General features: G+C 45.4%; 1 protein-coding gene across 2 annotated transcripts in view; it reads right to left on the bottom strand.

The window, feature by feature from the left end:
• Positions 1–615: 615 nt before the first annotated feature.
• The window catches only part of Nachralpha1 (nicotinic acetylcholine receptor alpha1), a 158,535-nt gene continuing 134,274 nt past the window's right edge, over positions 616–24,876 (bottom strand). For both annotated transcript variants that reach the window (XM_071699909.1, XM_071699910.1), the window contains one exon: positions 616–24,876. In XM_071699909.1, the coding sequence (XP_071556010.1) occupies positions 24,673–24,876 (204 nt within the window). In that variant the 3' untranslated portion in view covers positions 616–24,672.

Genomic DNA, 24,876 nt, shown 5'->3' with positions numbered 1-24,876 from the left:
ACGCAAAGACAAGAGTCTCTCGTGCGCGTACAAACTTCGAAAAGGAACTTCAGAAAAAATTGCAGGAAAAAGGAAACAATTTCCGTTAGATAGTAAAGCCGACGGGTGATATTACGTAGCGTGCAATTAAGAAGTTAAGGGGAGGACGGTCTTTTCTTATCTGGAAGTTTTCAAGTCGACGACACAAAAGCCGGAAGAGCACGTCGTTGTTGGAGCGCCGATCGACGCACCGACCGGACGAAATTACGCAGCTTCGCGTCAAGAAAAGAAGCTTACGGAGAGAAGTTTTCTATCCTACCGCGTAGGATAATTCACTTGTTCACCGAGGGCTTATCTGAATTGCTCCAAATTCATCCATCATTCATCGGACTTCTCCATTTACGTTGCGCGATAAGGGGTTTCCCCCTCTCATAAAGTGCCTTACCAATAAAAGTTGTCGCGAAGGGGACTTCCCGTCCGGAGGAAGAAAGACGCCGATGACTGGGCAGGTCCCGGGTCTCGTTTGATGGATGTATATGTACATGTACGCACAGATTTTCGGTGGCGCGGTTCTTAACGAGAAGGGGGGAAACGGAACACGTACAAGGCGAGAGCGACAATTGACATCGGCGACTCTTTTCTCTTTTTTTTTTCAATACGTTTATTATTTTTTAAACAATAATTTTAACCGTTCGTTATTTCAATCGTTTTACATACGTGGATAGTTGTGTAGAGTGTAGACGTTAGCTTACAAATAGATTAGTTTAGTTTATCCATACATAATGCATGTGAGTGTTTCTCTTCTTCTCTCCTTTCCGTTAGAGTAATGGCTCCTTGTAATTAGGTAATTAATATTTTACACATATAGCGTCTCTGCTTCCGCTTTCTCTCTCTCTCTCTCTCTCTCTCTCTCTCTCTCTCTCTCTCTCTCTCTCTCTCTCTCTCTCTCTCTCTCACATCATTCTTCCCTTTCGCACATTCTACCAACTCTCACTCACTCACGTCCTTCCAGTCCCTTTCTTCTAACTCTCTGCCTCTTCTATCTTACCCTTTTCGCCTTTTCGATCTTTAGTCGGGAGCGGAATTACGTGAGAAATTATAGACGGATTTAAGTGCCATTTGCCCCTCGAAGCGAGATCGAGCGAGCTCGATCATAAATGCGTTGTGCGAGACGGCGTGTGCGTTTCGTGACGAAGCGACGGAAGAAACGCGACGGAAAACGCAACGAAGGAACGAACGTGCGGGTGTATAGCTGTACGCTACGTGCATGCTGCATGCGCGTGTGTGTACCTGTACGTGTGTGTGTATGTGTTCGTTGCCGTTTAAGCCCCGGCGAGCCCCGTCGTTTCGCCGGACGACGCGTTATATGGGCGGCGCGCGTGGAATCGCAAATCGCGGGATAAATCGCGACACGATCGTCGTCGCCGAGATGTGCCAGCGCCGACTTCCCCAGGCAGCAGCGATCGCCGGAAGCGAGCGTCGTCGTCGTTGTCGACGAGAATTACAATACCGCGCGTGCACCGCCGTGTACTCTGACGCGCTTAAATTCCCGAGCAAACCCGTCAGTCCGTTATTCTCGATGAATGCGACGAGCTGGAAATTCTTATTCGCTTGTCGCGTCTGAGGCGTTCCGCGTTGCCGAATTTACCGTGCGAACTGCATTTACTGTCGTGTCAATTCAAAGTAGGCATTGTTGAATTTATGTTAGAGATTAGAACCCTTGTTGAATAAGAAATAAGAAATTGTAACGTTTCACGTTTCCTCTAATTTATATAACGTATGGTCATAACTATATATACAAATAACGTATAATTGTTATATTTTGTAATTAAAATAATTATCGAATTATTAACAATCGATAACTATTAATTTTAACATTTGAAAATATTGCGCGATGGAGTCTAATATAAAAAATTATAATTAATGATTAATATAATGACGATTCTCTTTGTTCTTCTGAATCTCTCCCTTTTCTAGATAAAACAATAATACCCTCTTTAAATAAGACAATATGTATGTTTTCAGATTTATGAAATATATTCCGCAGATCTATTTACAAAACAGTCTTACCGCAAGATCTCATCGCTTACTTGGACGTGTCTTGCTGAGATGCAAGTGTCAGCCGCATTCCGCATCTCCATTGTTCTCGCAAATGCAGTTCGGCAAAGGCGACGGGCGAGGAATAACGTCGCGCACCTCGCGATCGTGCGATCTCACTGCCGGCACATTACGCCACATCCGGCACGTCGACTTGGCGTCGCTACCGCTAAATCGGATGTATAAAAGAAGTCATAAAAGTTACTATACAGTCTATCGTACGGTATCGACAGCGCATCAGGCTCGCGGGGGCTCGAATTACACGCTGGCTGGATTCGTCGAAATACTCGAATTAATTCGGGATATCCGGATGATCGCAGTGCGGTTAATTCGGGTATTTCGACGTGTGAATAACGACGTATCGATAACACACGGCAAATTCAAAGGCGAAAATTCCGCGTCGTTTCTTAAACGGTGGCGACTAACGTTCCGCGATATCTGGATGCTGCCGGACATTAACGTTCCGATATCTAACGCCACAAATTGTTCTAATATATTTGTAGCTCACTGAAAAAACGAAGATCCGCAAGGTTAACATTGGTACCGCAAGGTATCACCGAATTATGAAACAATTTTCTAAAACCCAAAATTGAGATTGAAGTGATCGAGATATTTGGACAATCTCGAATGAGACTATTTATATGTTTATTGAGCCAACCGATATCCCGACTCGCCGGACCGAAATTGCAACTGACGCGACATTCGCGAATGAGCCAAATTCGAGTACTCGAATATCGAAAGAATAAGAAACCGTGGAGCCCCGATCTGATTAACCGGCGCTGTGCCAATAAATATGTACAAATCACGAAGTCCGACACCGATATTCAAATACCGAGCCATTCGCAACGATCGCAACGACGACCGTCCCGCGATTTGGCGGAAGAGAGAGAGAGAGAGAGAGAGAGAGAGAGAGAGAGAGAGAGAGAGAGAGAGAGAGAGAGAGAGAGAGAGAGAGAGAGAGAGAGAGAGAGAGAGAGAGAGAGAGAGAGAGAGAGAGAGAGAGAGAGAGAGAGAGAGAGAGAGAGAGGGCTTAATTGCGAGACTCGTCGATGCGATTTGCGAACGTTCGCCGGCGAGTCTTCGATGGAACTCGTCCGTAAAGGAAAAGTACACCCGCGCGCACCCGGATGTCGCGCCAGGTGCAATGATCAAGTAACAAGTAACATAATAGACGCACGTTGGGCAGGTGGCACTCGTTTCTGAGACACGTCAGACAACAGACGCACAAGGAACAGACAGACAGATAGACAGACAGACAGACAGACAGACGGACAGACGGACAGACAGACAGACGAACAGACTGATAGACAAACAGATAGACAGAGAGATCGGCATGTCAAAAATGTAGAAATCTCGGTGATTCGTTGTTTATTTAAAACAAATTTTCCCTCCTCCCCAAAAAATTTTCGCGCCTCCTTCTTCACGCGCGCCTTACCTCTCCTCACAATCTCACGATCGCTGTTCGTCCCGCGTACATTCCTCTTATCGTTCGCCCTCACGCAACCCCTTTCTACGCCTCCACCACACTCGTACACTCGGAACCGCGACTCGCCAGAACGATAATAATCCTCGCTAATAATATTCAATGACAATAATAATAATAGTTACAATAATAGGATAATAGCGATTACAATAATAATAATCGTCGTAATCGTATAATAACGATCCGCAATGACCAGTAATGGCGGTGAGAAATATTCTCTATCTCCCCCCCCCCCTTTTAAACCCCTTCGTGTCCCCTCCTGGCAACTCTTCCCTCCGTTTCACACCGTATATACATATGTATAGCAATAATTATCTCACTTCTTTCGTTACGGCGTCGATTAATTAAACGCTTCATTTTCTCATCCTCATTCTCTCTCTTCGTCTCTCTATACAGCGATAATATAAACACTATACCGACAATGAGACAGTAGCAGTGATGCGACGACACGCGACTCGGATGGCGTGAGCTCGATGTAGTCATGAAATCGAAAATAGCAAAAAGAAAAAGATGAACCCTTTAATGGCGCAGGCGCGACGATGATATACGGCGACCCAGTCTCTTAAATTCCCCGGAATAATGCCGAGAAAACAGCATCTTCCACTTTCTTTCACGCTGTTCCTCGAACATCGAACTTTTTATTACAAGTTGTATGTCCCTAAAAAATATTACTGTGTACTTTCGTTAATCGCCTTATCGAGTTGATCGCATTTATTAAAAACGGCGATGTAATTTGTGTACTCGTGCAGAATCGATCAACTGAATAATAGATGAGAGAATGATAGATGAAAAGGATCAAGACTATGATCGCCACATTTATTTTGATAAGTGTATTATCAACGAAACGACTTTTAAGCGTAATAAAAAAATGCGACAAAAAATTGAAGAAATGTAATTATATAAATTATTATATTTTTTGGATGTATAAAATGCATTATCACCGAATGAAGAAACCAAATTAACAAATATTAAACTTGAAAATCTTATTAGATTCAATCAATCTTCCAATTATATTATTATTATTATATGCATCTGATATTAAAAGCAAGAAAAAATATCCATGTACTTATATTATCTATAATTTTTAAAAAATTACTTGTAATCAATTTTCAGCAAAAACAAATTTAATAAATTTCACGTCTGCTTTTGCATTTCCGTTTATCACGCTTAATGACGCATCAAAATAACTGATTTAAAAGTTGGCACGCTCTTTACCGTCGGTATTTCGTCGTTTAAATGCCGATTTATCACAATTGCAAATTTCCTAAATTTAACGCACATGTAGAATTACCATTCTTGTTACACATGATCACATACATTTTCAATGATCTCATGAATAAAACACGAATGTTCCCACTATGGATTTTGATTGCCAATTTTCCGTGACTGCGAAATAATATATAAGAATCATTAATGTTGCGCACATGTCGATAGCGCAAAAATATCGAATGAAATATAATAGCGTATAAGCAGCGAAAAAGCTGTTTGCAGCTATTAACAAAGCAATAATGCCTTACAGTATTTCGGAATCGCAAATGGCACAACCTATGATTTGTGCCGTTTTACGCGATTAATCCTCTCTTGAATATAACGAGATTACATACCCCAGCCAGCGATGATACAAATAATCCACAATTTTTCTGAAAATTCATTCGACATATTTCCAAGATGATTTTTATCACTGAATATATAGCAACTTCAAAAAGATGGGATGTAAATAATAGTATACATAGAACGTACGTAATATCCTCGCAATTCGTAATTACTCGGTTACATATATGCTCGCTTGTTTAAATTGCGAAAGCATTTATTGTCCTACAAACAAGATTAAAATTTCGTATCTATGCCAACAAAATGAATTTCGTCGTTAATCAAACACGCGGCTGACCGACGCGAGCTGCGAAATTAAATGGAGGCAAATGAGAGGCGCCGTTAATTGGTCGCCTGACGATTCCTTTCGCTGCTCTTGCCACTGTCGCGTGTTTTTCCCACGGCGCGCATATCTCTTACCTATATGAAATTATTTTCTTTGCACATCTCTCCGCTTCGGCGTCTCGTACCTTCTTCGTTCGCCCGCTTATTTTGTCGTACGCATACGCAAACATGCACACGCACACAAACCCGCCACGTATCCCTCACGCACCGCATGCACACGCGTACGAATCACTCTCTCACGGGCTCTTTCACGCGCGGGCACTCACGCACGCACGTAGAACGCAACACTCGTTCGATAAATACACGTAATGAAATATATTTCAAGCCGACTTAATATATAGGATAACAGCTTCATCTCCATTTGTATATCTCGTTTTAGGTCGTAAATCTAGAGGATTGGCACGAGTCCGCCGTACGATTCGATTAGTTAGAAAAAATCTAGAATTTCTTAATTACCCGTAATTTTATCGTAAACATGTAACTGTAGATTCGATACGTTTACTCTCTTATTAACACACGTTCGCCTACATATTACGGATATAACAAAACGCTCGTATGTTATTTTTTTTTTCTTCCTTATTCCTCGTATGTATTACACGTTACTCGTGTGTGTGGCCGCGTGTCTGTGTATGTGTGTGTGTAGTAGGGTACACCTGTGTGCGAGCATACGCGCGTTGCACGCTCGCGCGTGTGTGTACGGGCTATGTACGTATATATACGTATATAACATGCGTTCTTTATCTGCATTTTATCCTTAATTTCCCTTAGACGCTCGTTATCTCGTTACCTAATTAACGTAAACGTCGTAGTCGTGCCTCTCGAGCGTAAGAAGCGCGCGATTCGCTCGTCGAGATCGCCAAAGAAGGAAAAGAAAAAAGAAAGAATCAGGGAAACGGATGAAGGAACGCGGAACGCAGAGAGGAAAGGAGAACGGGAGCGCGTTTCGGAGTTTCGATCGGAAGGGCCCGAAGGGGGAGTTTAAAACTGGCCTCCTTCTAGCGATGGCGCACCAACACCCTCGCACGCGAGATACACCAACGGGATAACGGGTTATCGAGTCCTGCTCACTCTCAAAAGAAGTTTGCGTATTATTCACCGTCAACTTTCTCGTAACCTAAATTATCTCTAAGTGTAAAAAAAGTGAGACGCTCCTTCCACTTACGTTATATTACGGTAACGTGTCTGTGCGTCGGCGTCGCGTAAACGAAGATGCGAGATCGTAATAACTATGTTACAGCTATAGTGTGAGGCAAGATATGTGCATTAATAGAATTAAACTTCTTCGTGTCCGAGAGAAGTGACGGCATCTTTATACCTAAAACCACGTGGATGTTTCGGGACGCGAAAAAGGAAATGGACTGGAAGGAATTTTCGTATCTAGGACTGAAGAAAACTCTCTTGACACTCGTGACCTCGTACCTCGAACGTGACTCCGCGATTCCTAATTACCGATGTATCTCTCCCGTGACGATTACCGACGCGCAACGTCGATTCGTTGCGTCCGTAAGCAGGCGTTAGTCCGGGATCATCGCTAGCCGCTTGCGAGATTCGCGGACGAAATTACGCGACGGTGCACGGAATCTCGGCGTCGGTCCATCGATCGAGACCGGCCTATTCTACTTAAAAAAAAGCGCGCCGTTCTTTCCCCTCCGCTTACTTTTGGTTTCAGAAGCCCTCCGTCCAAGCGAAAAGCGCTACGCGACGAGGGAGGATTTCTCTCTTCCTTTCTCGCGGTATATATATATATATATATATATAAATGTACATATATATTGTGTATATATGAATCGCGTACGTACAGAGTGAATCGGAATATCTATGCGCGTTTGTGTCGTAAAAATGCTGAACGATCGACGATCGGCGAGTCGAAAAAAATCCCTTCGGTCCATCACGCCGACTTCCGACGGTCATAAAATCTACTCCCCATACGCGAGCGAGAAACGACGTGACGTGACCGAACAAGAATGGCTCGATAATTCGCGAATGACCGTCGTTTCCGGTAAAATCGCCTACTTCCGTTCCATCGCGTATGGATACACGTAGAGATGGCGACATATCTATTTTGGGGAACGGCGGGATCCATTAGGAAACGTTTGATGTTCGCCATCTCTATCTCTCGTTGGAAGCATTCTCGATTTTCGCCAGCTATTCCCGCTGAAAAATATCGACTTTATCATCTCTAACTTGTGTCGTCGAGTGCTCGGTGTGCGTTATGACCTTCTACAGGTTCGTATCGATCCACGCGTGTACGCGTGTGTGTACGCATGGGGGGTGTATCGGAAATCACACGCTTTCCCTCAGTTACAAACATCCGGACTCGGGTCTTCCATTAGCGAAGATTCCATTTCGTTTAACGTCGACAGCGTCTCAATTTGCCTCGTTAAGCGTTACGTTATTCCTCAGATCCTACCTCCACTTCTCAAATAAAGTCCAAGTCGAAATCAATTAAAGGATGTTCTGATTCGCTCTTTCCTTAAAGTTCCACCCGTTAAAGCCGTTGATAATTCGAGAGCTATAATTCCTTAACGCGATACGCGTAGTCGGCGATTCGGAGGTAAAGCGCCCGACTGCAGCCCGATACACGGCTGTGTACACATGTGCGTGTGTGTGCCTGGATGGGGTGTGTATGTGTGTGTGTGTGTGTGCGTGTGATGCAAAATATGCACGGGCACATTCCCGCGTCCTTTCGGCCTGCCCGCGAACGCCCGCTCGAACGGAACGGCTGATGGGAACGGGCCGCGAAGAACCGAGAACGGCGGCGTGTCGCCAATCACCCCCGGGGAATCCCGCGGGCGCGAGAAAGAAAAAAATCACCGGCGCCGCGTAGAATCGCCGCGAAAATCCACGACGGCGATGAACATCCTCGGTCGGCGCGGCGCGCTTCCTTATAAATCTCCCTCCGCTTTTTTTCTTTTATATAGTCTTTTTCTTCTTTTTCGCGTTTCGTTTAATCGTAGAAAATGTGTGAGGCGTACAAAAATGGTGTCCCGCGGCACACTCGACGCACACTCGCGTACTTCCGTCTCGCGTGCCGCGTCCTCGTCCTCCTCGTCTGCTCCGCCGCGTTCCGTTTCCGGTCTTCCTCCCTTCCTCCGTATGATCCTTCTTGCGTTCTCTCTTCCGCCGCGAACGAGAAATGTGTGGCGCTGGGTGAGTGCAGGGGAGGAGGCTGTGCGTCGAAGGTCCGGCCTGTCTCGTCCTCTTCCACTTGCTCTCATTTCTCTCGTTAGCCTGACTTTCGCCCGTTCGCGCTCCTGCTTCCGTATTTCTTTCGACATCGAGGACGTGTAGAAAAAAAGGGGGAGGGGACGATATATTTTCCGTGTTCTCTTCATCGTTCGCCGCCGGCGAACACTCGGCAACAAATATTCATGGATGGCCCTGCTTGGTGGCCGGAGCAATAAAAGTCTGATTGTCTTAACAATACTATCAGTTTTATATGAGTTCCTCTTCCTTTACTAATAGTCATTTACGATAATTATTAACAGTGTGTCGTAATATTTTTCTTATCTTCAAGTTTAATTAGCACTCTAGGGGTAAGAATTATTATTAATATTGTTGTTCAATTTCATCGTTACTTTTTATTATAATTACCGCGTTATTTTTATTATTGTTATTATTATTCGCTATTTATCACTATTATTACTATGCGTTTATTATTCTTAACGTTACGGTATTTTCGTGTTTTACTCTTATATATATATATAGTTCATTTATTACAATTATTAATACGTCGCGATACCGCTATCTTTACGTTTTAATTGTCTAATATTCCCATCCACCTCTCGGACTTCACGGCCTCGTCGCGTCCGATGGTACGTACACTATGTCGCGTGTAATTTACAAACGGGTCGGCATGTGTCGGCCCGATAAAATGATAACAATGTCCCTCTCGGCTCTCGTGCACACTCGGGGTCGGTGTGATGAAACGTTCATCCCCCGTCGACGTCCACGGCCGCGTTTTGCAGCTCAATCTTTCGACTGTAGAATAACTTCGTTTTAGCGTTTAAATAACACATACACAACGTTGAGCAAAGATTTCGATTAAATCCGTTCGATCGCTCGAAGGGACTTGGAGAGATCTCCCATCGAGTCCCCGGAAATGTCCACTCGGCGACTGCGAGGTGGGCGGCGCGGCGCCTCGCCCTTCGCCGTCTCTCTCGATTACGTTAATCCCTATTCCTAATCGCGCTCCAACACACGCGCGCAGCATCCTACCATCCTATCGATCCGCCATTGATCGCTCTCGTGATCCACAACATTCCAACAATGCCGACGAAATTCCGATTAATCGCGCGCGTACGAATACGTATACTTTTTCGAACGCACAAAAGAACGTCGCACGCTCGGCCCTGTCGTTGCTTAAATAATCACATTTAAAGATATATATCCACGTACAGCGAATTGTACTCAACCCGGTTCTCGGTCGGAGAGATATATCCGAGTTATCGGAATTTCGGTCATTTTCACGCAGTCTTTAATTCGCGCTGCTAAAAACGACGCGCGCGGAAATTTCTTGCTGTCCACTTACGGCTCTGGCGGCCTCGTTAAATCGTTACAATACATTATACGTTAAACGAAATGTCAACAATTAATCGGAACGGAAGCGCGAGAGACACACGACGTACACGCGTGCGTGCAGCTGAACGCACATACGGTGTCTCGCGGTTTACAGTAGTACAACGACTGGAATTCGTCGGGCGCGCCATACATGTCCGCGACCGCAGATTGACCACGGTTAAATCGTGCCACCGTTCTGAAAAGCGTCCACGCGTTCGGCGAATCGTACCAGGCTGATAGTCACGCATGAATATTGCAAGTCTCAAGTGACGTTTGCGTGCGACGTGCGACCGAAATCGGCGAGTCGCGAAATGTTGGCAACAAGAGGACCGGGCGCGATTCACGTCCGCCCTTTGGACACGCCCGTCGTCGGAACGCGTCGGAAAGCCGGCGACGCGACGACAATGGATAACAGTATAAACAGCGCGTAACAACGACAGTACATATTACAAAGACAGCGGGTTATACCGACAATAATAGCGACGCCATTGACAAGCCCTCGTGTCTCGCGGCGGCGAAAGCGCAGGTGGAAAAGAAAAAAGGAAGCACATCGTCAGGCCGACGTATTTTCGCGCGGCACGAAAAAATGAGAGAGGCTCGAAGAAAGTCCCTTTGTCTTATTACGCCGGTTGGGCTTTTCGCTCGCGGTTCTCATGTGTTTTCGCGCTCCGGCACCGCAACCGGACGCTGTCGTAGAATTATAATTCAATTGCGCGAATCTGCTTGGCTGCGAGTCGCATCTGTTTTCACGCCGGGATTCCCGTGCGGCGTACGTTTATTTATTTACACACGCGATGCACATCGACGCACGGCCTGCACGTACGTTCCCCCAGTTCGAGGAAACTCTGTATGCCCGCGGCAGTGATTTTTGACGCGTTACGATCCACAGCGACTTCGACACGTCGAGTTCTTCCGTCTTGCTCGCGCCGGAAATCTTTCTGATCGCTGAATGACGTCGTCGAGCAGCCACGGGCGATGTCGCGAGAACATCTTTGACGAAAGCTCCCCGCCTTTGACGACCGACGAAACGCTCGCCGAGGAAATTCGAGGGGAAAATATTCGTGTATCGACGAGGATAAACAGCGCGCGACAAAGCGTGTCGTTTCGACGCGAGGAAACATTTTTGCGTCCACTTGAACGTCCCCTCGACCGTCTCCCGCTCCTGAGGAAGCGCGTAAAGGGGCTCGAAGGAGAGGATCGAGACGGCGTCGTGAGCGATATCTTCTACCGCCGTTCTCCGACCTTCGAAGCTCTGTCACGGAAGGATGGTACCCTCGAAATATAGGCAGTTGGTGTCTTGGTCGAAATACTCTCTGTAATTGTTGGCGTCGGATTACAGGTTCTCGGCTCTCTCCTCGCGACTCGCGCGCCCCGATCGGCGGTACAAAAGAAAAAAAGGTTCGTTTATTCCCTATTTCGGCAGTCTGTGCGTTTTGGTCGAGTTTGCTTCGATTAGCTCTAGAGCGGTTACCATCTTGGCGCTGAAACAGAGCAGCGGCGCGTGGATTATCGCGCGCGTTTATATCTCCGGTTCTCGAATGTGATCTCGGCGGAGAAACGTCGCGCGGCGATGCGGAAGAAGAAACGACGCTTGCTTCGCGAATTTCGCTGCGCTCCCTTTCCGCGTCTCGCTTCTCGAGCGAACGTTTCGACGAACGGTGGAGAGGGATGAGCCCGAGTGGACGAAGAATCCACTTCCTGCTCAGGACCGGCGTTTGTTCCTCTCCTCTTCAAGCTGATTATACCCGGACTGCTTAAATTTAATCCCGGATGGAAGTTCTTGAATTAAAGCAAATCTAGTTTCCGTTGTGCTCTTTGGCCTCGTTATTTTCTCCGAGAGAGAGTTAATTGTCTTAAATTGTTGTGACTGCTTTAAGTAGCCTTTACTTCAACGGAATAATATGTTTCGTCCCTCTCTATGTGGGGTTAGGTATAGGTAATTTATTTACTTGCAGCGCGGAGTTACAGCTCCATTCGAAGTTCCGTGGAAGCATAAGTAAATCAACCGTTAAGTAAATATGTCTTTCAAGCTAAAACCAACATCAAAACTATTGCGCTCGCGTTTAATGGAGCTCTCTCATCATCCAAACGGTCATGTTGAGCAGTCATGCACGGCGGTTTACCTTAATCTCAGATCTTCATTCAGGCAACAAGAAACGAACAACAAATCAAATTAGATAGATGTATCATTCTTCTTTCTCGTTTCTTGCCAACTCATTTTCGGAATAATTCCGAATTACGGTCGCGGCATCGATGACTCCGAGGAAAGTAACTCCAGTCCACTTTTATCACATGTTCCTATCGACATGTAACTCGCAACGTTTCACCGACCAGATCTGAGTCACGGCGGCGCGGCGCGGGTGCGACGGTCTGTCGGCACTGTTGGTCATTATTCTTGTCACCGAAAATATCCGGCGGTGCATTGCGCTCGGTGTCGCGATCGAACGCAATTGCGAGAGTCACTCGAGGAAGGGCGAAGAGGAATTATGCAAACGGGAATTATGCAAAAAGGCTTCTCTCGCGACGAAGCGATGGAAGAAGAATCACTTTGTCGGCCTCTCATCGTTGACGCTTCCCCGGCGTTTTCCCCACCGCACACCTTCGCCGCCGCGAAGGATACGATTCTTCGATAGTTCTCCGGGTAATTGGCGCGAGCGCGCACAAAGAGTCTCATAAAGTCGAAGGGTACTTACAGGAAGACATACGATAGTAATTCTCTGCTAAGTGTCCGCCTTGATCGACGCCTCGCCTCGTTAACGATCTGCGTTCTCGAGAGAGAGAGCTACGTTTGCGGTCTCAAAGATACTCGTCGCGAAAGATTGCGCGAGAGGACGACGCTCAAAGACGCTTCATCTTAATTCGAAGACGCCCTTTCGAGGAACGAGCGAGGAATGACTCGTTGCGACCGTTTCATCGCTGCACGATTATCGCAAATAAACCCCTTCGCACTTCGCTCTTCGCATACGACTGCTTCAATAAATGGAAATGTTTACGGCGTCTCTAAGGATAACGTAGCAATCGTTACACTTTACATATTAGATATAAAAGATTAGTTTCTATTCGAATAAAACTACTAAGAAAAATATGAAGGGAGACCTTTGATTATGAAACATACGTGCGAATCCTTAAAACGGAAACATTTCATATGATGGTATTTATATACAAATATTAATCTTCATTCGTTAATTGGAATTGTTTCTTACATCCTAGAGCGAAATTTCTCTTTTTTTTTTCAACGCCGCATTCCTCCCTCGTGCGAAAATGCCGCGCAAGTTATAGCTCTACAAAACATTCACGTGACAAAAACTTACACGATGTAATTACTGCGTTGGCACGTACTGTCGACATCAGTAACATTTTGTTCGCTTTATTATATTTAACCAGTCGCGATACAATCTCGTGCCGGAAGAGGAGCCAGACTTATGTGAGCATAACGCGGATTCGTTCGCGTATCATGAAACAAATTTACGAATTCCGAAAAGAAGTTCGGATTTCTCAGCGAGTGCCATGAAAAGCTCGGCTATATCCATATAAGCGTGTTATGTGGATGTCTCTCTTATTTTCATTTTATGGTTCTAGATTCTATCAATCTTTTTCCTAAGCTCATAAACAATATATTACGACTATTCGTTCGTATGAGAGAGAATCGTAAATAATCCATCAAATTGAATACCGACGTTTGATTGTACAATATGATTAGAGCGACTACTTCTCTTAAAAAACTGTATCAGCATATAAAAGTGGTGGATCGGGAAGAAAAAAAATGACTATGAATATGTGTACGGAAACTTTCGTAGATTTCCGAGCGACAAAAAAGTTTAGGTGGTTCGTCGATTAATTCTTCTCTTTAATTGTATTGTATAAATTTGATAGTGACGTATATAAATAAAAAAGAGCTATCACTGTAATAAAATGTTGCCAAAGTAGTCAAAGAGAATTGCGTCATTCTCTTCTTTTAACTAATTTAATAAGTTTTGTCATTTAATTAATAAGTTATGACACGAAAGAAAATATCGAAGAAAAGGAGTTTGTTACTTTAAGAGAACCTTTAATCGAATCGAAAGTATTTCTGATTACAACGTGCTCTGCTTAATGGTAGACAATTAAATAAGCTGTACTATCGATTTACCGAACCCGACGAAGTTATGAGCAAACGCGTCATTTAATGATGCAAAATGAAGCAAAAATATTGTAGCGGCGAAAATAAAAAATTTTTACATACATAAATAAAGTCGCAATTTTTTCTATTCTTCTCGTCCATTTATGTCTATGAACAACTCGAGCTTTTCGATGTTCCGTTTCTTCCTTTTCCTCAATTTTCTTCCCGCACACCTTTTCCCACGGAAAATATCACGGAAGTTTCCAATACGCCGTAAAGTATTAGTGATAAATAATGTTCGCCGAGCGAAGGCAAAACGCCAATCTCCATTATGACAACTCTTTTCTCCATTCCACAGTTTTCAGATCACCCCGAGATCGGCCAGACAAGAATGCTTCGCGGAACTCTTTGAGCTTCTGATAATAAATGTTTGTTTCATTGAGCGTTTTGTGACTGTGGCCCACATTTTCCTTACGTGACGACTTCTCAATAACACATCTTTCTCTTCGTTAAGACATCTTTGACTTGTAAGATAATTCGACTAGCTACACGACCGATTAGATTTATCGCTAATTGTGTGTGCGAAAATTCAATTGAATAATCAAAAAGTCATATATATATTTAATATAAAGCTAAATATAAGCTGAAATTATTCATAATATGAGGATATATCGTCGCACATATTATAACTTCAAAGCAAATTTTATTTTCTTGTTTCTTTTCCTTGTGAATGTAAAAGAGAGAAATATTACAAAATAATTTTCCGAGAGAGTATTTCATTTAAATCGATTAGCTTTCGAAATCAGGTTCGACCACGTCACACACAGTACATTAAGTCTGCAATGTCACGATATATTTAGAATTAATTGCAACATTTTGCATAGCACGCGCAAATTGTTATTGCAGCAAATATTAGTATACCAAATTTCTGTGGTTATTACTGACGAAAGATTATTGCAATTTTGCTAGCGCCGAATGTCCATTCTGGCTAATTGTTTCGCTTTTTCATAAATCACTATCGATAATGATTCTGTAGTAATTATTAGAATTATGTCCGGCCGTTTAATCCCGTAAACTGTTTAACTCGCCGAATTTTGCTTCAAACGTTTCCAAGAACCAGACTGTCGAATCGATGATTAAAAATAACCGCACGCACGTTCCGACAGTAAATGTCTCCTCTACATGCGTGTGGGCCACAATCCAAAGAAGTCTACTTAAAATTACTTACGCGCGAAGTATATATATATTCCTTATGATTTATTATTCTACTTAACGACCTACTTCCTTGCGCGCACGTATATACACGAGTTTATACAATCTCTAATATTTTCACGTGATACAATATGCTATAATAATGTAATCCGACTGTTCGCGGATTGCGTGTGGGCTGCGAGAAAATAAGAGTTTCAAGGGTAGGAAGACGGGTTTTTTGCGCGATGCGCGAACGCGCCCGTTATTTCTGTATCCTCTCGTCGTCTCTCTTCCTCCGTTCACCTCGCGAGTGCGAACGGATGAATAAGATATATCGCGTTTGTAAGTTCGTTAAGCGCGCCGATATTAAAGCTCAATGATGGATGCATTCAGCGGCGAGAACGATCGCACGGCAATTGAATGTTATTGACATGTACCCCTACATTCGACGAATCAGATTCGATAGCGATTCAATTGCTATTCAACCGTTGTCTCCTCTGAATGCACGCGTTGATGATCACAGCGCAATTTAACGCTGCACATGATCCGTCTGTTAAATAATATCGAGCTACCATACCGCGCCAGCACGTGTACAGAGTTACAGAGTGGTACAAAATTACTATCCGTTACTATTCATTTTTTTCGGACTGATAGATTTCCCTTTTAGCCTCGTCCCTCTGGATGTTTTTTATCGAAAGAAATTTCGCCTTCGACCGCCCCTCGTTTACGTTACCGCGTTTACGTTACCGCGATCATTTACTTGTTTGCGTTCCAAAGTTAAATGGTGAACAGCAAATCTGAGCCGCCTGGGTGTACTTGATACTTCAAGTGTCGCGCCCCCGTTGTCTTGGCTACCAGATTCCTCGGCGTACTCGCCCTCGGCGAAAATTTAATTGGGCGCCATTTTCAGTCCCTTAATTTTCAATAATTAAATATCCCGGTATAATCGAGTTGAAGTAAAGTTTTACTTCGAAGTAAGCGAAGAATAAGATCTTGTTATTTACTTACGTTCCCCCTACAACTTCGAGAAAGGTCTCAAGCTTGTATCGTTTATAATTCGACTATTAATTAGTAATTACCTGATTTATAATTTGACTGTCAACTGATCGTCAAACAAATGACTTTTTTTCGATTCGTATTCCAATGCGATTCAAAGCAGTCGATATCGCGAAATATAACGAGAGATGAAAAATCAAGAGGCAAATAAAATTTCGCGAAGCTGTGACCTATATATCTTCTTCATCCGCTTATATATTACATACGCAGACAGCATGCGCGGCAAACTCTGTACACATACGTAATACTCTCAGGCATTGCGAAAATGAAATTTGCGATGCAATTTCCTAAACGATCAAAGACAACTACGAGCGCTACCGTACTCATACATGCCCTCGTATTCTTCATTGATCCTGCGGACGAGATGACTCCACGTTCTATGTGTAAATCTAGGGATGCAAGAACACAGCAGAGACTTTGGAGCATGTCCAAACTGCATCACATTTGTAAAGATCCGGGCCGATGCACTTGCGGCGATTTCGCAAACAACAGAACGAAATGTATATGACCAAAGACAGAAATAAATATAAATAATAATGACTTTACCTACGCGATTAATCAATAACTAATAAAACTACAGTAAGAAATAAATCTGCTAAAGTCTAATTTTTGAATCATAAATTCGCGTACAGAATAATATTTACACCTTCATTATCGACATTATTCGAAGTCCTAACTGCTATAATTTAGCGGCACAACATTCGATAAACAATCGAGTATGAAAAACCGTATCGATCGCGTTAAATTACAAAATTACCGACGGATTCCATCATTACATTTTATCCGTAACTCTTTCCGCGCAATAAAGTTGGATTATATATTAAAATAATTTTATTAATCGAGACCTGTCCGTGAGCTCTCATTCCATTACACGAGCGAAACAGCGAGAATAAATCAAGCAAGAGAAAATAACGCGGAAGAGAAAATCCACGCAAAACGTAATCTCTGAAATTTCGGTCGGTCGCGGAGCACGAAATCAGAACTTACTTATCTAAGCCACGTGCTCACGTCCCTCGTCCGTCCGTTCGTTCGCTCGTTCGCTCGTTCGTTCGTTCGTCCGTTCGTTTACCTTGCACGCCCGTCCTAATTTTCCATCGCCGTTTGCACTACTAATGAATCACGTTTCTGCCAAAGGCTGAGGTGACTGAAAAATTCAATTATATCGGCGAGCTAGGGCGCGAGTGTAATGAAACTATCCTGGACGCGCGAAACGTGTAAAATGACAGAGGTAGCGGCGAACGACAAATAAAAACGGAAAATCACTGATTTCGAGGAGCAATCGCAATTATCTCGCGACCCGATTCGTTCCCCTGATAGATAACGGCCTTGGTCGGCAATATATTGTCTTGCGATACAATTGTGATGATTGGCGTGTAGAAATGTCTGTTAATTGTAACACACTTTCGTGCTTACAATACACAACGGGGCACATTCGATTTTGCTAAAATTTAAATGTTGCAGTCCTTTTTTGCAATTTTTCCGAAGCTGCATACTGCAATCAGAGAACGCTTCAAATTAAGACTCTATATACGTTAAAGTTCATGTGAAATAAGAACATAGAGACATGACAATAATGAAATGAGAAAGCGATAATCGTCAAAAATGCTGAAGGAAGTCGCTCATCTGAAGCGACGCTTGAGTTACAGGTAGAGCTTTCCGTCAAATCTCCAATCGTCGGAATTATCGAGAAACTCCGGGAACGTTTGTCTCATTTCCGCACGTGAATCTTTCGTTACCTATTTTTCTTAACGCGGGAGTAGAGCGAGAGTAATAATTCGATTACAGGAAGACGCGTGATTGGGGCTTTCTGGCAGCGTTTACGGGGTGAAGTGATTTTGTGGAAGGAACGAAAAGGCGCTTCACTCTTCCGACACGACCGTCTACGCGTTTTGTTGACGATGACGAATGCGCGCGATCGATAGCGTTTTAATATTTATATACGATTCCACGATTTACACGGTCGAGTTATATAGCCTTTACGTAACTGTACACGATTCCCGTAGAGTGATCTATATAGGATCCGATAAAATAACGTAACGAAGAAAATGCCTCTGTGCGATAATTGCGCAAGATTGCGTTTCAAATAACTGGCTCATCGTCGCTATTTGAATTCGCTCCTTTGACATCGCCGGATATAACATTGCCGCGAATTGTGCAACAATGTACAACAATCGAGTAATTTAATACAACATTAACAATTCAGCTGTGTAAATATCAACTCAATTCCAAGTTCGTTCGATTCCGATAGACTTCAGTTACACAACTTTTATATAACTTTACAACAATCCAAACTCCCCGACCATTTAGGACAGCTTAACGTGAAAGTGCTTGGCGTCCGTTATACACCTTTCGATAATACTTACAATTATCGTAAATACCTATACGCGCTTACAACTGCGCCAAGACTCCAGCTTCTCCTTTTACAACAAGAATCTACGATAATAATAATCGAGCTTGCCTATCGCGCTAAAGTCGAGGCGACGCGATCGATCTGCGGATTTTCGTGGGATTCGATTCAGCGCGTGACTCGCAATCGCGGATTTCCAGGTCCAGCAACGCCACGCTCTTCTTCTCGCTTCTATGTACATGTCGCTCATCGTCGTGCGCGTTGTGGTCAATTATCACCGATTACGAGCGGCCTGTATCTAACCGCGCTCTATAACTAACAATATATACCTCGTCGTCGTCGCTACCATTGTCGCCATCATCCTCCGTTTCCTTTCTTCCGTTTCTTCTTCTCCTTCGTCGGGAAAGTCATTACGAGTGCATCGCAATTATACCGTTGGCTACGGTTATCGCTCGAGAGAATAGCGGCGGGATGCGAGCTGTAAAGGATGAGAAGCGAGGCATCTCATACTGCCTCCCCCTATCCCCCCTAGATATATATATATATATATCGCGTGATAATCAATATTTATTTATTATCGTAACGGTCGTTGGCGCGCGCTTTATCGGCTCGTGTTCCAGCCACGCAGTATCGATCGATTAACTACGGCCGCAGACGGGGAATCGGATCGTTTTGCGTTTGCCTCTCTTCCCCTTTCTCCCCGCGTCACCATTTCCCTGCCCTTTCTCGCTTCGACCAATTTTCGATAACACAGGCCGCCACGAAAATGAGCTTTGCGTCGCTCACGTGTGACAAACGCCGTTTTAACGTAACGTGCAACGCGGAGGCAGGGCACCCGTAACGCTTTTCCCTTTCCCCACTATTCACTTCGATCGCGCGAACGCGTTCGTGCGTTCATAACAAATCAGCGTGGCACTGACGCGGCCCTAAAATACCCGGCTGCCAAGATAAATCCGCCGATTTGATGGCAATCGCGCGAACCACCGATCAAATTCGGATGAAATAAAATCGCGGGGAGGAGATGACAAACGTTTGTCTGGTCCTGAGAGTCGAAACATTGGTTGTACATACTAGAGGTGGTACAAATAACGATCTGTGTCTGTGTCGTAACATAATTTTTTACCGTCCACGGAAAGGAGAGAACATTCTGATAAGAATTATTTTATCGCTGACGTCAAAAATAATGGAAAAGTAGGACGGTAAATCCACAAAGTAATTTTAATTCTTACGTTGCACGCGATGGATTATCCCTTTAAAAGCGGAACCGATTCTTTTTTTACAATTATTACGAACAGAGAAGACTTTAGAAATTACGTATATTCCATAATTAATCTCAATCAATCAATCTAATGCTTGCGCATCGAAATACACGAATTAGACGAGAATAGATTGAACGATCAATTACGTTCGCTTTGTTCGAAAATTAGTTTCTAGGATCATCAGTCAGATAAGTTAAACAAACCGTCGTCATCGAAAATCGGTCGTTACGCGATTTGTCCCGATCTCCCCGCCAACGACACGTTATCGATAACACGTTACTTATCCCCCTCGCGGTTAACCGATCGCGAGACTGCCGGACATCAGCGATTTCACGGCCGCTTTGTCGACTCACCCGCCATTGTTCATCGCGCCACTCTCTTCTCCCCTCACCTCACCGTTCACTCCTTCCGTTCTTTTCTTCTCTCCGCGCGCGGCAACTCGGTGCTGCGTGTTTCGTCCACCCTGTCGACGGCTGCCCTCATCCCTCCGTTGCCCTCATCCCACGCTGCTGCTCCGTTAATTAATTGCCAAGGTAGTCTGGCTGCCGCTTCCACGTTGGACGAAGTCAATCCCCTCGGCGATCGGTAAGAACTGACGCGATGATTATCGAAGCTTCCGCGCATCTCCTCGGTCCCTCATCCCCTTATCGTGCCACCTCCGTTTCGTCGTCCTTCGCTCCCCCTCCCCCTGCCCCTCTCGTCACTTTGTCCCTCGTCCTCGCGAGCTGTCCTCTCGCTGTCACGGGAGAGTCCCAGCGCGCTAATCCGGCTCCTTCGATCGATTTGCCTAACTTCCTCCTCCCCCCCCTCTCACCACTCGCGTTTCCGCATCAGGACACGTGTATCTTGATCTGCTATCTGGCGATCTATATACGCGACAGCAACACCAAACCTCATGTTCCACCTGTCACAAGCATCGTCAACAACACCGCCCGCCGCCCCTCGCGCGGTCCGGCGAGTGGAATGTCCCCCATATTCTTTCTCTTCCGCCCCCTTTTTCCCCTATCTCTCGCGGATTGTACAATTAATCAATTAGTGTTAGTTAATCTCTTTATACACCTATTATGCACATATATGAAATATATTATACCGTTACCTTTTACGTGAGCAAATAAATTGATTATTATATCGCCGGCGAGGGCCACGCGAGAGCACCCTACAGCCCCCCCTTTGGCCCTCGCCTCCCTCTCGTCTGCTTCTCGTCGGCGTATAAACAATGTGTACGTACGTACGTGTGTGTACGCACGTATGTGTGGATGCATGTATGTATGTATTGTATGTATGTATATTTGCGTGTACACATGTACAGATAGAGAGTGCGTCCTTTCGTGTACCTACGGAGAGTACGGAGTACGGAATTTGTGTCAAGCGCGTGCGTGGGCGTGTGTGCGTGTGTGCCCGTGTACGTGTGTGCGCGGTCGCTCGTGTGTGTTTAATCTCCAGCGGCTCTAATTACGTCCTGTGTCTCTTCTTCTCCGTCCTCTCGTCCCTTCCATCACCGCTTCCCCCCCCCCCCCTCCCCATCCCCGCCCCCGGAGCCTCTTCGCTTCTTTTCCCTCTCGTCTCCGGCGGGAAAACTATCCGAAACCGTGTCATCTTTAACTTCTGCTCGCGTTCTTATCCCCCGCCCGTGGTGGGGTAGGTGTATCCTCCTCGTATTTCGCGTTTCCCGCCGCGTCATTTCGGCTCCTGTTAACACTCTCTTCCTCTCCCCCCCCCCCCCCACGCTCGCCTCCCCACTTCTTTCCGTGAGAGACGTCGGAACGCTCTCGACGAGATTACGTCGACCGATTGCGACGATGTGAGCGCATACACACACAAAAACACATGCACACACACGCACGCACGCACGCACGCACGCACACATACACGTACACGTACACGTCGAAAGCCTTCCTGCGTCCCTCATCTCTGGATGTGTTCCTCTTTCTCTCTTCCTTCCTCTCGTCTTTTCGCGAATATACGTGGTCTGTATTGATCTCTGCGGGTGTACACGCGGCAAAAAGAAGAAATTACACGCAGCGCCGCGATCGATGATGCAACCGCGATCGAGGAGAGGAAGCCGAAGAAGAGATTAATGGTGAATTACGATCGCACGACTGACGTTCGTGGCTCCGGACGAGCCAGCTTCAACCCGCTCGTACTTTATAAAATACGAGTAGAATGGAACTCTCTCCGTTTTATGACGATGAATGCACGGGGATAATTAATAAACGGCATTGCGCGCAGGAACGTACCTTTAATTCGCATCTTTTTTTTTTAGAATCCGTCGCTTTTTCAACATTGCGATTAATAATTAATTGTGTTCATCGCGCTTCGTCGATTTTAACGATGCAAATTAATAATCGTGAATTGCTCGGTTGAAACAATAACTATTATTGGGAAATACCTTCGTTAGCAGGAGAATCTTCTTCCGAAACAAATATCGATATCGTATCCACAAATCGACGTCGCTAATCTTTGTTCCGCGCGTCGCGAGGACTATCACAATTAATTATCTGCGACATGATTATTTATTCGATCAATCATGAATCATTGTCATGTACGCAACTTTCGATGAGATCACTTATAATTATGAAATTTGTCTTATAGATGCATAAGTATTGATGATCGTCAATGATGTATAAAATAAAATTTATCTCGGACGAGAATAAAAAAAGATCCGAAAAAGGCGACGAAATCTTTCAGCACGTGGGCGAGCTGGCTCGTGTATGAAACCACTTTCTGGCATGCTCAGCATACTCCTATCGTCATTATCCGTTCTATTCATCCGTCACGTTATCGACTACCCTTTATCCCACGTACCGACGCTATTTATCCCGCTGTCGTTTCCCTTACAAGACGACTAAATAGATTAGATAGCGACCGCGTCTAAAATTGGCAGTTGTTCGCAAGGTTGTTGCTCGATATTTATGCTTGTTCCTCGCGCGATTCTCTTCCGTCCTCTATCGCCCCCTCTCCCAGCTCCTTATTCACGATTTTTGGATAGCGCGCGTGACACGGCAAAGGTGAGGCGCCTAGGACGCGATCTGCCCAAAGATCGCCGTTAATCAATGACATTAATTATGGGACAAGCCGGCGAGTGGACGCTACGCGCAAATTATTTTGCCAATCAATTATTCCGGGTAGTCATGCCGCTCTCGTCAGGCGCTTGAATGCTGTCCAGGCCACTCGATACGTCGGAATAATCGATCAACTGGATAATTTGCTTCGATAATTGGCCGCTCGTGTAAATTACTCGAATGTCGGATTATTCTCGCGTCGGTAACGGCACATCGGTATCCGTATCGAGTGCCGATCGTTACCGCCGAGAGAAAAACGCCGATGATTCAACGAGGAATCAGTCGATAGATCGGCAGATTTCATAAATTTCTGACTATTTTTGTCGGACGAAAATTTAACGGTAATATTGCATAATTTTGGGAACAGACTAGGTTTGAATGTAGACAAAAAATTTGGTAGCAGAAATCTGAGATGAGAAGAGATGTGGAGACTTATTCAGATTCCCTTAAAGGGATTATTCCCCTTCGCCGTGTCAACACGAATACGCGCGCGAAAAAAGTCTTTCCGCGCCATGCCACCCGCGGTATTCCGAAAAAATGGACGCGCGGATCTTCCCCAAAACACGTGTAAATATATAAATATGCCGCGTTCGGGGGTCGACGTTGGTGCTGGGTACATGTATGTAAGTAATATGTATTATGCCAAACGTGTGCAATGTATACGTATGTATAGTGTGAATGCGTGTGTGTTACCTCGGTGTGTAACGCATCCTCCTCGCGCTGTAAACGTCTTCTTATATAAAATCGGCAGTTCGGGCAGTTCGACGTCTCGCCGCACGACTCTAGCCTTACGTATGAAACCAGATTTACAAAAATACGGTGCGCGTGTTTTTCGCGTATTTGGCACTTTTTCACCTCTCTCTCTCTCGCTCAACCTCTCGTTCTACCTCGCTCGCTCCTGTCATTCTCTTTCTCTCTCTCAATCTCTCCCTCTCGTTCCCTTTCACGCTCTGTTTCTGTCTCACACATACAGACACACGCGTACAGATGCGCGCGTTCTCGCTATCTCGTTCTGTCGCGAAAGCTCGCTCTACTACTCTCGTGTACCATGCAGTCGCACGCCCTTATCTTCATCCCAAAGGGGTAGTCGGACTAAAGTTCAACCGATCCGCCCTCTTCGAGAAGGGGAAACGGTAATCCCGCTTCCGCGGATTTACCCCCGGATGGGTCACTCGTTCGTGACCCGCTTGTCCCATCGCATCCCCCTCACTTGCATGTCCATCCTTGGAGTCGTCCGGGACCGCGTGTCTCTGGCACCGGCAATCGAGAGAGGGTTCCTCTTCCACGTCGACGCGAAAATCGGCAGTTTCGATGATGGGCGGCCGCGGGGAACGGCAACGACAGCGACGACGATAACGGCAACGACAGTGACGACGACAACGGCGGCGGCGACGACGGCGACGGCGGCGGCGGCGGCGGCAGCAGCAACAGCGACGGCGACGACGGCGACGGCAACAGCGACGGCGACGGTGACGGCGACAACGACGGTGATGACAATGGCAACGACGGCGACGACGACGACGACGTGGATGACGCCGTCGACGATACCAACGATAGTTCGACCGCCGTTGTGGACGCGGCACCGGGCCGCGCGGGATCGTCGACTAGTCCTCCTCGGGGCCCATGCCCAACAGCATCATCTTCTTCTTGGCGATCTTGCTGTACTTGATGTCGATCGGCTTTGTGGTGTCGTACAAGCTTGGCGCCTGGAAGATAATAAACGCCGTGCCGACCACGCAGGTAATCGTGAAGATCCAAAGGAAGATGCGATCGAGCACCATCGCGACGTATTTCCAGTCCTCCTCCAC

Source organism: Temnothorax nylanderi, unplaced genomic scaffold (assembly GCF_030848795.1).
Source record: "Temnothorax nylanderi isolate EJ_2023f unplaced genomic scaffold, tnyl_v1.0 TNYL_tig0020_pilon, whole genome shotgun sequence".
Taxonomy (NCBI): domain Eukaryota; kingdom Metazoa; phylum Arthropoda; class Insecta; order Hymenoptera; family Formicidae; genus Temnothorax; species Temnothorax nylanderi.
This window is presented reverse-complemented; position numbering and strand designations above follow the sequence as displayed.